Source organism: Perna viridis, chromosome 14 (assembly GCF_037379345.1).
Source record: "Perna viridis isolate PV_CMFRI_1.1 ecotype Kerala chromosome 14, ASM3737934v1, whole genome shotgun sequence".
Lineage (NCBI taxonomy): Eukaryota > Metazoa > Mollusca > Bivalvia > Mytilida > Mytilidae > Perna > Perna viridis.
The window spans coordinates 6,621,950-6,636,477 of NC_142458.1; the positions used below are offsets into that span (position 1 = coordinate 6,621,950).

Below are 14,528 nucleotides of genomic sequence, written 5' to 3' on the forward strand. Positions count from 1 at the left end.
TCTCTCGCATGTATTTTATGCATGTCTAAGCATATATCGGCTGTAATTTCTACAAAGCATTAACATATTTATAAACTGGACAGTCATTGAAGTCCGAAGTCTAGTTAGAAAATTGACAGATACAATCAAAATTCATTATTTCAAAGTTCACCCACGAAAGATGCAAATCTTTAAATGTATTTTAATCAATTTCACCAACGATTTCGAAATCATCCCAAGGATTAAAACTATCATTTGCTGTTTCAGCCGTTAGCATAGATTGTTTTCTCATTCCTTGGAAAAGTTTTACACGCTGTTCCCAGCCATATTTTCTCTCATTCTTTTCGCTTTCGATCAACATGTCAATATAATCGAGATCGCTTAAAGAATTAGGGCGGAGAGCAATTTCATTCAATTGCTTTAATTTTTCTTGTACCTCTTTTACTATAGCCATAACCCTGTTATGATGTGATCTAAATTCTGCTTTAACACTTGCAAGAACCGATTCCTGCTTTTTCTCGTTGTGTTGTGCAGTTTCGTATTTAGCTTTTAGATTTTTGTAGGTCTTTGTGACTTTCACTGGATCTGTTTGAAAACGGAAGCTGTTGTTTTTATGCTTACCCCAATGGCACTTTTTCGGACAAACGGTACAATTACCTTGCAACATAGCTGCGCAATTTACTTTACTTTCATTATCTGGAATTGCACATGGAAAGTGACAAGTTCTGTTGCATTCTATGCAGTTGGTGACATATGTACCAGGATCTAAGTCAATTTGTCTCACGTGGACTTCATCAGCTTCATATGTAAAATGACTGTTCGCCTCAATTTCATTTTTATGCCGTTTCAAGATATCTTGTTCCTGTCTTAACGTATTAAGCTTGTTCATTCCTTCTATAATCTGTGGCTGAAGCCCTTGGATCGTTGCTTCTAACGACTTTCTAATCTTTAAAACGTCATTTGTAAGCTGAAGACTTTTCGGTTCAACCAATACCAGTTGTCTAAAAAACGCTTTAAAACTATCATATCCCATTTTCCAAAAGAGTTTCCCGAAGTGATCTCCTTCACTTTTTCTTAATGACGAATATATTGTAGAATTGTTGAACTTAAAAGGCTGTTTATATGGAACCCCTACCTCTGTAAGGGCAGCTAGCACAGGGGGTACAGTATCATCAGCAAATGATATAAGAGCAAAAATATTATCTTTAATATCTTGTCCAAATATTGACAAAATGGAATCAAAAATGTATTTCTGAGATGGCGATATACATTGTGGTGCTTGTGTGACGAGGCAAACGGCATCAAGACATGCGATTCCTTGTTCCCCAGTGGAGGTAAAAAACTGTCGAATGTGATCAACGATATCTTTATCTCTAGCTATTCCACGCGCATCCCCCAATCCAGGAGTGTCTATAATATTTAAATCATAGTCAATTGCACTACCTTTCATACTATTTATGGTATAGCAGGTTATAAATTCTATTTGTTGATAGTCCTGGGATTGAATTAAAAGCACATATTAAAACTGATACTGAATATTCTTAAAAAAAAAGAGGAAATGACTTCTTGAAATTTAAATGATTATAAATTGATTGCATTGTGCATGTATTACTTTATCTTTACATAAGACTTTGTTATCTTTAAAAAGCATAAGGGGTTGAATAAGTACTGACAACATGTCTTTTTTTCACGCATTTTTGAATATTTAACGCCATAGCCAGTATTCATGAATTGAAGTACAAAAATTATATCTTTGTTGTATTTTTCTAAGTAATGATAATTAATAACTAATTGTTAATCATGAAATTGAAATTAAAACCTACACTGGCAACATTGTTTCACATTATTTCCACACCAGTTGTACATAATTTAACCTGCATTGATCTAATAAACTTTTTGACAGGATTCTTGTAAAATTCGAATTAAATATAGCCTTTACATGAAATCCGTGCTAACTTTATACTGGAGGTATACATTAATGTTAAAGGAGATTGATATGAATTTCATGTGAACCTCGATTCCCTTGAATTTGACATGAACAATATTTGCCGGTGTATTGTATTGTTTGTTTGGTTTTCAATTCATATCGAATCACTCAATATTGATTGCAGATATCCATCGATGTTGATGAAAAATGGATAAAAATGTCAAATGTAGAAAAGTTCACTGAAATAATGACAAAAAGACAATACTTGACCTTCAGTTTATATACAAAAGTGTAGAAATTAAATACACATACTTGAATGAAAAAAGTAATTTAAAAATAAGTTTACCGATTATAGTCTTTATAGGAAAAACACACAATATACTATATTTTCAATAGGTAAAGGAAGTCATTAATATATATATGTTTAACATTTAACATCACCAAAAGATGGTACAATTTACATTAAATATTTTGGATAACCGATATCCTTCTTTGGCATAAAGCTAATAAAGTTCAAGATCAAAACATAGATTCAGAAGCTGAATCACGTACTCTGTGGGTGATTGTACCTTTATCAAAAGTACACGTAAGCAAATGATAAAGAATCTGAATGAAAATAACAAAGGAGGTGTTTTTATCAAAAATAAGAATTAACTGTAGAAAACAAAATAAAGAAAAGTCAAATATAGTAGTACTACGTATTGATGTATAGCATGCAGAGCTGTACAAGCCTTAGACCAAAACCTAAAAATGAATCAACAATCACTCTTACGGGGTGAATGATCGTTAAAAACGATATGAAACATAACAATAAATTAAATAAACGTCTAAATATGTTTAACATCACCAAAAGATGGTAAAATTTACATTGAATATTTCGGATAACCGATATCCTTCTTCAGCATAAAACTAATAAGTTTAAGATCAAAACATAGATTCAGAAGATGAATCACGTACGCTGTTGGGGATTGTACCTTTATCAAAGGTACACATAAGCAAATGATAAGGAATCTGAATGAAAATAACAAAGAGGGTGTTTTTATCAAAATTAAGAAATGAATTAACTGTGGAAAACAATGAAGAAAAGTCAAAACACAGTAGTACGGCGTATTAATTTAAAGAATGCAGAGCAGAACCAGCATTAAACCAAGACCTAAAAATGAATTATTTTTTATCGTTTATTTCATCTGGAGAATTGTTTGTATTTTTTTTTCATCCAAAAGCTTTCCCGAGGCTCTCTTTTACATTTTGATCAGTTTTCATTATGTTCCATAACCGTAAGAACAATGTTATAGAGATCCTTCTTGGTGTGTCTGGCAGATCTTAGATGGCGACTTAAAGGGAGGTGTGGTTTGCATTTGTAGTTATTGTGATGACCATTCATAAGCAAATGTGCCGAATTCGAAGTGCCCAGCTGTATGGTATGCTTTTAGTACAATGTTTTGCATGACCACTATTGGGAGATAAGTATTGATGACTATCAGTTGGTTTACTGTAAAGATCCATTGACATTTCCCCGTCTGGAAATTTCATGATTATTTGATTGAAGGATGAGCATTGTTGGCATGTGTGATAAAATTGTCTAAATTTTGTTTCGACTCAATCCATTTCATGTCAACATCATCGATGAATCGAAACCAGGAGAGGGATTTCGATAAAGATGAAAGATTTTGTAAAAAGCTACCCGGTGAACCTACTAAATCTTTTAGTGAAGAAATCACTTCAGAATTGAACAAAATGTGCAAGAACGTTAGAATACCTTAAACCAGAGGATCGATCCAAGACCCGGACGTTTTTACCTTCTGCATAAAATTCACAAAAAAGATATCCTTGGACGTCCCATATTTTTTGCTAATAGTCATCCGACCGAAAAAACTTCTGAATTTGTTGATTACCATCTCCGATCCCTTGTTCAATAGCTCCCGTCATATTTAAAAGACACCACGGAATATCTGAGGAATCTATGAATCCTTTACCTCCCCAAAACCTTCTAGTGTCCCTTGATGTCACTTCACTCTACACTAATGTCCACACGATGACGGTATAGGAGCTTGTAGAGAAGGTTGGGAATCAAGAGATATTTTGGACCACCCTACTGACTGCCTAGTAAATTTACTTACTTTTGTTTTGAAGTGCAACAACTTCACTTTCAATGATGAACACTGCCTACAATCCAATTGTACAGCTATGGGAACAAAAATGGCACGTTCGTATGCTAACATCTTCATGGGTAAATTAGAAAATCAAATAATTTCAACATCTTTATCGAAACTCCTCTTCTGGTTTCGATTCATCGATGATGTTGACATGAAATGTACTGAGTCTAAACACAATTTACACAATTTTATCACACATGCCAACAATGCTCATCCATCAATCAAATCCACCCATGAAATTTCTGAAACTAAAATCACATTTTTGGATACTACTTATTCTGTAAGAGACGGGGAAATATCAATGGTTCTTCAAAGCAAACCAACTGTTAGTCATCAATACTTATCTCCCAATAGTTGTCATCCAAAACATTGCACTAAAAGCATACCATACAGCCGGGCACTTCGAATTCGGCGCATTTGCTCATCTAACGAAACTACCAGCAAACGTTTAGATGAACTTCGTGGTCATTTGTTATCGCGTGGCTACAAATCAACAGATATAGATCTGGGATTTGCACGTGCTAACAACATCAGCCGTAATTATATCCTTGAGTGCAAACCCAACAAACAGAATAAAAGGGTTCCTTTTGTGCTTACGTAATTACCATCCAGCCTTTAGGAAACTCTCCCAGCTACTCTATTCGAATTGGGAAGATATTCAAAAACATCCTAAGCTCTCCAAGCTCTTCCCTGGGGCCCGGTCCTGGCATTCCGTAGACCTACGAGTTTAAGAGATGCCCTAGTAAGAGCAGAGATTTCATCTCAGCCCAAATAAAATACAACGGGCCAGTGTCGATAATATGGAGATAAAAGATGTAAGGCCTGTACTCAGATATTGCACACCAAAATTTTTAAAAGCTACTGCACTGGAAAGGAATTTGCCATTTTTTGCGACGTGACTTACAAAACCGAAAATACCATATACTTTCTCCAGTGCCGATCTTGTATGCAGTACGTTGAAGAAACAGAACAACCTTTCAACAGGCGAATGAATGGTCATCGCAGTGACTACAAATGCAAACCAGACCTCACTTTAAAGTCGCAAACTAAGATCTGCCGGACTCACCCAGGAGGATCTCCACAACATTGTTGTTAAGATCATAGAATATAATAAAACTGGTCAAAATGTAAAAGAGTATCTCGGGAAAGCTTTTGGATGAAAAAAAGTACAAAAAACTTCTACAGATGAAATAAACGAGAAAAAATAATTCATTTTTAGGTCTTGGTCTAAGGCTGGTACAGCACTACATACTATACATCAATACGCCGTACTGCTATATTTTGACTTTTCTTAATTGTTTTCCACAGTTAATTCATTTCTTAATTTTGATAGAAATGCCCCCTTTGTTATTTTCATTCAGATTCCTTATCATTTGTTTATGTGTACCTTTGATAAAGGTACAATCACCATCAGCGTACGGGATTCAGATTCTGAATCTATTTTTGATCTTGAACTTTATTAGTTTTTTGCTAAAGAAGGATATCGGTTATCCGAAGTATTCACTGTACATTTTACCATCTTTTTGTGATGTTAAACATTTTTAGACGTGTATTTATTATATTACTTGATTTTCGGTAAGATCAACTATTGAAAATCTGAAGTCATCTTCCCAGGAAACACCAGTAATGTAGTTCATCATTGCATCTATCATTGTACTTTTTCCAGATCCGGCAGCTCCAATAAGCAATATTGTCTTTACTTTTACATTCGATAATCCGGAACCTGTTAAAGACTGGCAGTAACGTCAAAACTGTGTACATGTTTGTGCCCAAGTGTAAAAAATAAACATATCGATCTCCCAACCAATAAACCGGAAGAAAATATAAAAACAATACAGGGCAATTTCAAGAATAAACAGAAAAATTACAATAGCTACTGCCGGTATGTTTTAAGGTGAAGATGAAAATATTTGATTGTTTCCATAATTTTGAGACAATATCAATCTAAATCCATAGATCATGACACATTTAAGTAAAATTTGTCAAATAAACTAATGAGAAGCTAATGATTTATACATGCTTTGTAACAAGTTGTTTTTATTAAATGCATAATATATATATTCATATTAAGTAAATGATAAAAAATATTACTTGCAACGGAATTATAGTTCGAGTATTATTCAAATTAACTTTTACGATAAGCACATTACCAAAAGTACACTTCCTTGTTTTTTCCGTTGTGTTAACCGAAGCCAGTTTAACAGGTAACTTGTAGAGAGCAGGGAATCCATCTTTTAACTTTGTTGAGTCATCTTTAACCGAAATTGCAAGTGACAGGCTGGTTGATAACTTAACACTGTTGCTAAATGGGCCGTCCTCCCCATCTTCATTTACGCCTCTTACTTTAAACTCGTACTCAGTGGCGCATTTCAAGTCAGGTATAATTAAATTTGTTTGATCTGTTTCAGTTGTAACTGATAGCCATTTTACACCTCTTTTGTTGCATTCTTTATACTTAATTTCGTAGACGTCAATGTGTCTGCACCCCGTTTCAGGTTTACACCAGGCCAAGGAGATACTGCTAGATGTAGTTTCTTGTCCAAAAAGTTCTTTCGGTTTTGATGGTAGATTTGAATTATCTGAATCTATATCGTTTTCGTCAGTCAAAGAGATACTTCTAGATGTAGTTTCATGTCCAGAAAAGGTTTTTTGTTCCGAGGGTAGATTTGAATTATCTGAACTTCTATACTTTTCTTCAGTAAAAGAGATACTGCTAATTGAAGTTTTATGACCAAAAAGGGGCTTTGTTTCTGATGGTAGATTTGACTCATCTGAAATTTTATCTATATCTTCAGTCAAGGAGATACTGCTAGATGTAGTTTCAGGTCCAGAAAAGGTTTTTGATTCCGAGGGTAGATTTGAATTATCTGAACTTTTATACTTTTCTGCAGTAAAAAAGATACTGCTGGATGAAGTTTTATGACCAAAAGGGGGCTTTGTTTCTGATGGTAGATTTGACTCATCTGAAATTTTATCTATATCTTCAGTCAAAGAGATACTGCTAGATGTAGTTTCATGTCCAGAAAAGGTTTTTGATTCCGAGGGTAGATTTGAATTATCTGAACTTTTATACTTTTCTGCAGTAAAAGAGATACTGCTGGATGAAGTTTTATGACCAAAAAGGGGCTTTGTTTCTGATGGTAGATTTGACTCATCTGAAATTTTATCTATATCTTCAGTCAAAGAGATACTGCTAGATGTAGTTTCATGTCCAGAAAAGGTTTTTGATTCCGAGGATAGATTTGAATTATCTGAACTTTTATACTTTTCTGCAGTAAAAGAGATACTGCTGGATGAAGTTTTATGACCAAAAAGGGGCTTTGTTTCTGATGGTAGATTTGACTCATCTGAAATTTTATCTATATCTTCAGTCAAGGAGATACCGCTGGAAGTAGTTTCATATCCAAAACGCGTTTTTGGTTCTGAGGGTAGATTTGAATTATCTGAACCTCTATCGATATTTTCAGTCAAAGATATAGTGCTAGAGAAAATTTCAAGTCCAAGAAGGCTTTTTGATTCTGAGGGTAGACTTGAATCATCAGATCCGTTATCTATGTCTTCAGTTAAAGAGATACTATTAGGTGTAATTGCTTTTCCAAGTGTCTTTGGTTCTGATAGTTGACTTGATTCAACCAATCCGTTATCTATTTCTTCCGAAAAATCTAATCAATTAAAAAAATCCTGGAATATATTTCATTAATAACATTACAACTTTGAACACCTGTGGTACTGTGGTATTAAATTTAAGATCGTGCATATATTAAAATGTTTACATTAAATTGGTTCATTACCTGTTAGCTCAGTTAAATATGTATGTATATACTATGTTATTTTCTGCTAGTGTAAAAATGAATGTTAACCCGGGCATTTTTATTTAAATTAGGGACAACTGTTGAATATAAAATGTTCTGCAATCCACCTTTATTCAGCACATTTGAGGAGACCAGGTTTCCTTGATTGTAGTTTTGTTAGCTTTTAACTGGTCAGTTATACTAAAATGTTAACTTATACCACGTATTCTTTTTTTATTGTCAGCCCTACCTAACTCACTATGACACATTTTTTTGGAAAAAAACCCCAAAAAACTGTATCTTTGAGATTGAAAAAAAATATTGCTGTATTTACATTCTGTATAATTTTGACCATTGAATCATAGGAAACAATATATGTATGAATTTCGTAGCATATTGTTATGTGAAACAATTATTTTTGACAGTGACGAACACAATGAGAGTTTATTAATGATTTCGATATTTACATGTATACTGGTTTACATTTAAGCCAATTAATGTATTTTGTTGCAAAAAAAGTATGTTACCGGTAAATTTGCTTGCTACATGTTTTTATGCTTTATTAAGAATGAATACTGTGTATTGTCAGTTTTTTCTTTTATTCTAGTATTTGTCTACAGATCGTGAATTCTTGAATATCCTGTTCTACATTCTATTAACAGTTGCGTTGCGCGCACAATATATCAAGTATTTTTCATTATTATCAATTTTTTAAAGATCTAAAGCTACACTTATTCCCTCCATAAAAATAAAGGATATTTAGATTTAGTAGATGCATTCGCTTTATGAAATAATAGACCTGTCATATATATTCAGTTATTTCCAGTTTATGTCTTTATTATTGAAAAGAATACATTGTTTTTGAAACCTGACTAGCGCATCAAGATATTTACTGTAGCTCGAATGTTTTACCTTTTTCAAAGATGTTATTGTCTTATTGTTTGTCATAGAAATGTTGCAACATGTACAAATTTATACAATGTATTTGGAAATACAACATGTACAAATTTATACAATGCATTAAATGTTTTATGTCAAATAGACATGAATGACAGTTTTTCGGTTGAAAGTTACTTTGAAATTGTGCCTTACAATAATAGAAGAACATTGAAACAACTTAATGTAAACTTATGTAACAATGACTGATTTGGTTGGTAGGTTGGTAGGTCATTCCGAGTTACAACTTTTACGTTACATAGTAGAACTTTACGACTTAATTATAAAATAAGTATGAGTTTTAAAAATCTGTAGTCAAAAAACAAAGTACAAAATTTAAGCAGTCGCGTTTAATTAGCGCAAATTACCAGATAAACAGTCATGGAAACTTTCATCGTCATCCGATTGACAGAAGTCAGATTCTCTCACTTCGTCCCTGCAAGGTCATTATATATCTATTACATGAAAGTTACACATATATCTTGTGTTTGTTTTGTTTACATGGATAGCATTTATCATCAATTTTTTTTGGTTTAATTATTTAAACTTAATATAAATTTCCGGCTTTCTCCTAACAAACGTCACAACACGAACATCATTCTGCCGATAACAAAATTTAAAAATTCATGTGAAAAAGATTAACAAATATTGAGAAAGTCTATTTCTGAATAAGGATAATAAATTAGTAATCGTGAACAACCAAAATATTAAAACTCGTGCCAATCATGCTTGAAGATTTAACTTATTTGTCAATTTGTCATCAAGATATACTGCGTATGTAATTTTAATGAGTCATTTAAATTCAATTGGTTGATACATGTATGTCAATTAAACAATTTTTTTAATCTTAAGCACACCTCTTAAGTATCAATTTAACTAATTATGACAAGTTTGACAATAGATCCATGTTATGTTTAACTAAGACATGTGTTATCTCATTGGACAAATGTAATATATACTAGTATTTGAATTTACCTGCTATTCTCAAGTTCCTGAGGGATATCCATCCTGTGTTAATAGTCCTTTGTTGAACCCATACCCATGTATGATTTCAAGTAGAACTACAATAACAAATGTTTTGTTCCAATCTAAAACTAAAAATTACATAACATATTTACAATTTCGGTACACCTCTGTTTAAAGTTATTAGTGGAGTTATAGTTGCTCACTTACTTTTGTTTCTTTGTACATGTTAGTTTGATTATTTCATGTTATTTGCTGTGTGTGTCTATTTTTCATATCTAATTGTTATCCTTGGAATATATTTTTATGATATACGTTTGAATTATGGTTCGTTTGATTGCTGTTTAAACTATCTTTTTCACTATTCAATGGGTATATGAACTGTATGAAACACTCGAACGCCTTAACACTTAGAATGGATTGATGAAAAGTTCAAAGGAAATCATTTACGAGTAGATTGGGTTATAATTATTAATTGATTGGTTACATGTAATTAAACACCTAAAGTCAGATATTTAAAGCATTTTAGGGCAAGATCAGTTGATCAAAACCTAGCTTTTGTTAGTCAAAATTCCTTTGTAAAAGTATGTCAAAGGTATGTATGGCATGAAAAAGGATAGAGACCATTATTATTATCGATTTACGGAACAATTGAGATTGGTTATGGAGAAATTCAGATGAGGGATTTCAAACACAAGGTTGCCTATAAAAACACATTTTAGGATGGGTTAACAAGGTCGGTCAGATAGATCTACAGACATACCAATGTTTGTAAGAGTTTTGTTCCTTAATATTGGTATCTTCAATAAAACGTCGTTTATTGTCAATTAAAAGGAAAAACGTACTACGTTAAAATATTCTTGTAAATATATTAGAAATATTTCGAAAACATAGAGAAGACCGTTGGAAAGCTTCCCACGCTGAAAGGTTATTACATTTGTATAGTTATAGAGATGCATGAAGAAATTGGCAACTCCTAAGTTTTTAAAAATACGTGTTGATCATACTTTACACTCAATTTCTGACATTAGAAAGGGTGAACGTTTCTTACTTGACGGTTGATCTGTTGATCTTGATAGATGTAAATTGATGTATCTTTGTAAATTGCGAATATAAAGTCTTACAAAATGAAACTATATTTATAAAAGTCACCAATGGATAATTGTCCGGATGTTGGAATTAAAGCGAACTCGTGAAGTCCCGAAACTAAATAAATATTGAAAAAATATAACCTAACCTTAACGTGAATATCATCATCCAACAAATATTCATGTAGTTTTCAAGCACTTAGTTCTCAATAGCAAAATGTCTGTTCAATTGTTGAAGTTAATACAACGTTGGAAGCCAATGGATGACATAGTATTACCATTTTAAATTATGTTAATCAAGATAAGATGTGACACGCTACATGAGGTAATAAAATTATCTTCAGCGCTTTTCAAGTTGATCATATATACGAGTTAATATCGTCATTTAGAGATAGAAGTTTTTTTTATATAATTAAACACATCGTGTGTTATTCAAACAATACTCAGCATGTTTAAATTATGATTCATACATGCAGTACATTGCCAAAATATCATTTCATCTAACTATTATTAACATACATGTACAATATTACATTATAATTGAAAATGATAATTTTATAATTAAAAATAATAACAATTCAATAATTAAAAAAAACAATAACAATTAGCTGCTGTACTTCAATTAAAAGTTCCTCTTTGAAATTGTACAATTTTCAGACACACATACGGTTATGAAAGATATCAGCACGGGAACACATAGGTAACATTTTATAGCGAGCACTGCGAAGCAGTGTGAGCTCTACGGTTATTACATGTACTATCTAAATTTCCCTTAAGATTCCCCAATATACTAATAAAAAAATCATGTCACGGAGTAACAAAAAGTGACTGTCTTTACGGAGAAAATTCATCGCTTCCTTATAAAAATAAAAATATATAGGTTAGATTACGTTTCAGTAAAAATAAATTTATCTTTTCTGATTGTTTTCTAGTCTTTCTCTGTTTTTTTTACTTAAAAAGAAGTGAATATGTTTTTATTTTATTGCCAACGAACACGCCACATTTACGTCGCTTCATTTTGGCCCTACTATCGGGAATAAATTCGCTACATACGTTCATGTCGTCCGTAGATATAGAGATTGTTTACTCCCTCAGTACCCTGTAAACCCTTTGGCTACTTTGGAACTTATATGTTAAAATTACTTCATATAATGATATAGTAATCAAGGGAACCAAGATTATAGCGGTAATCAAAAGAATGTAATCCAGGGAAAAAGACCAGACATGGAAAACAGACACACACAACAAAGATCATAAAGTAACTAGAATCATACATACAAAGTAACAAAAGCAAATAAGCAATCGGACTCCACTGAAAACTGGGAGCATGGACCAGGTGAACCGGTAGGATATGAACGTAAGTAAATTTCAATACTGTTATTTTTTAGACGAAGTCTCGATCATCCATATTTACGATGTACCCTAATTAACACATTATTACATAAATACATTTAAAAAAAAAACTTTAAAATTGCATACGCGGCCATTTTGATTGTTTGTACTTTGACTAAGTGAGGTAATCGTTAGATTATCTTAGTAATTAAACTTTAAAAAATAATTCTATGGTCCTACCTTATAGAAATCGTGGGCCAGTATCAGCTATTTTTGCAGAGGAATCGTATTTATATACAACCATTTTTTGATCTGCGAAAAATCGCCCTTTTAAAAAAGATTTCTGCGAACGCTAGGCTAATTTTGGTGAAGTTAAATATAGTACCCTGCCCAAGTATAACTTTGATCTTTTACAGGTACGGATTGCTGTTAGTGATAATGAATTACGTACTTGTTATCAATACAGGCTTATACTCAAGATCATGTTCATGCTAGCCTTGTTAATATTTCAATAACTCACTCGAACATATACCGAATAATTGATTAAGGTCTCGTCTTTTCTAACGACACATGCAATTAAATACAACCTTTAAATTAACTACGGTTCAAGTACGACTTTGATGTTTTGTGTTTTTCAACGAATATAAATAAGATTTCAGGCCGCTTTTTTTCAATACACAAGAATCGAAAAAGAAAACACAATACATACCAAATGCTACGGTTAAACAGATTTCTAGTGTTTTGAACATGATATTAAAATTATACTGTACACGGAAGTAAAACAACTCCTTTGGCAACCACTTTCTGTATCTGTATTTAGTTCACATTCACCATTTTAAAATTACACTTTATGTTCCCTTTATACTGCCTATATATATTTAGTACTTAGTTACAACCCTAGATTAATCCTTCAAGGAGGAATGACCTGGCCAGCAGTAGCTGTAGACATATGTAGCGTAGTTGGCAGAGTGGTCTATGGCACTTGACTTGGTGCAGAAGATGTCACAGCACTCCACTCCGAGTTTAAATCCCGCTGATGGAACGACCAAATATTCTGACATTTCTAACATCGTTGGAAACTTGTCATATCCTTACTTACTTATTTCATCATTCCTGTATCTATCATGATTCGATGGAGAATAGAGGAGACATCATTTTAGACGTTAATTTATATATAAATATTAGTAATAATGCACATCGACCAGCCAACAATAATAAATTAAATCACCATTTTACCATTTTAAATAGTTAAATTGTGTCTAAGAGCTTATACCCCAAAAACCAACAACGTTACAAGTCAAACCTCGATATGTCGAACTCGGATTTCCGGTTTATCCTCGACCTCGGATTACTCAAACCTCGGATAACTCAAACATTTTTGCATGGTCCCTTCGACTTCGACTTAACTACATGCTAAAAAGGCTTTCTGCGTACATTGAAAAATATCAGCTATGTTATAATAGATGTTGTAGTACGTTAAAACACTAAAAAGACTTTCTTCGTACATTTGAAAATATCAGCTATGTTATAATAGATGTTGTAGTACGTTAAAAGCTCAAAAAGACTTTCTTCGTACATTTAAAAATATCATCTATGTTATTAGATATTGTAGTACGTTAAAACACACTAAAAAGACTTTCTTCGAACATTTGAAAATATCAGCTATGTTATAATAGATGTTGTAGTACGTTAAAAGCTCAAAAAGGCTTTCTTCGTACATTTAAAAATATCAGCTATGCTATAATAGATGTTGTAGTACGTTAAAACTCTTAAAAGACTTTCTTCGTACATTTACAAATATCAGCTATGTTTAAATAGATATTGTAGTACGTTAAAACACTAAAAAGACTTTCTTCGTACATTTGAAAATATCACCTATGTTATACTAGATATTGTAGTACGTTAAAACACTTTTCACTTTTATTAATTTTTTTGGGGGGCAAAAACACGATAAAGAGAAACATAGAATTGATTTGCATTATTGCACAATACAATGTTTACAACGACAACTGCATGTAAATAGGAGGTAATTCATGTTAGGGGATAGGAGAAATCGTAAAAGTGGTACATCACTATTTTTAACCAACACTTTTTATAGCTTTATATGCCCATGCAATTGTGCAGATTTAACAGTTTAATGATAAATCTAATACTACAGTGACTTTCCTACAACCATGACAGTCTTTTGTTACCAATCTGGTTAACAAATCAATGGATTGACAAAACTATTGGGACATTTAAACTGACCAGTTGATATTATAAGAGTTGATGAATAGGTAGCCACTCACCCATGACAATTTCCCTGGTCAGGTGTAAGGCAGCCAATACTGGCTATGTTTCACATCATATGGAATTT

At 32.5% G+C, this 14,528-nt stretch overlaps 1 protein-coding gene across 5 annotated transcripts in view; it reads right to left on the reverse strand.

Moving 5' to 3' along the window:
• LOC148597947 (uncharacterized) overlaps window positions 1-14,528 on the reverse strand; it is a 25,675-nt gene continuing 11,147 nt past the window's right edge. Inside the window, exons 1-6 of one of the 5 annotated variants that reach the window (XM_088560474.1) lie at window positions 12,413-12,570; window positions 9,765-9,883; window positions 9,158-9,225; window positions 6,213-7,724; window positions 5,628-5,785; window positions 1-1,474 (exon numbers count right to left, since the gene is read on the reverse strand). In XM_088560474.1, coding sequence (XP_088416600.1) covers window positions 182-1,474; window positions 5,628-5,785; window positions 6,213-7,724; window positions 9,158-9,225; window positions 9,765-9,796 — 3,063 coding nt within the window. In that variant the 5' untranslated portion in view covers window positions 9,797-9,883; window positions 12,413-12,570 and the 3' untranslated portion in view covers window positions 1-181. Of the gene's footprint in view, window positions 1,475-5,627; window positions 5,786-6,212; window positions 7,725-9,157; window positions 9,226-9,764; window positions 9,884-10,989; window positions 11,124-12,412; window positions 12,571-14,528 lie in introns of those variants that run through there. The other 4 variants (XM_088560477.1, XM_088560475.1, XM_088560478.1 and 1 more) reach the window with 4 other exon arrangements.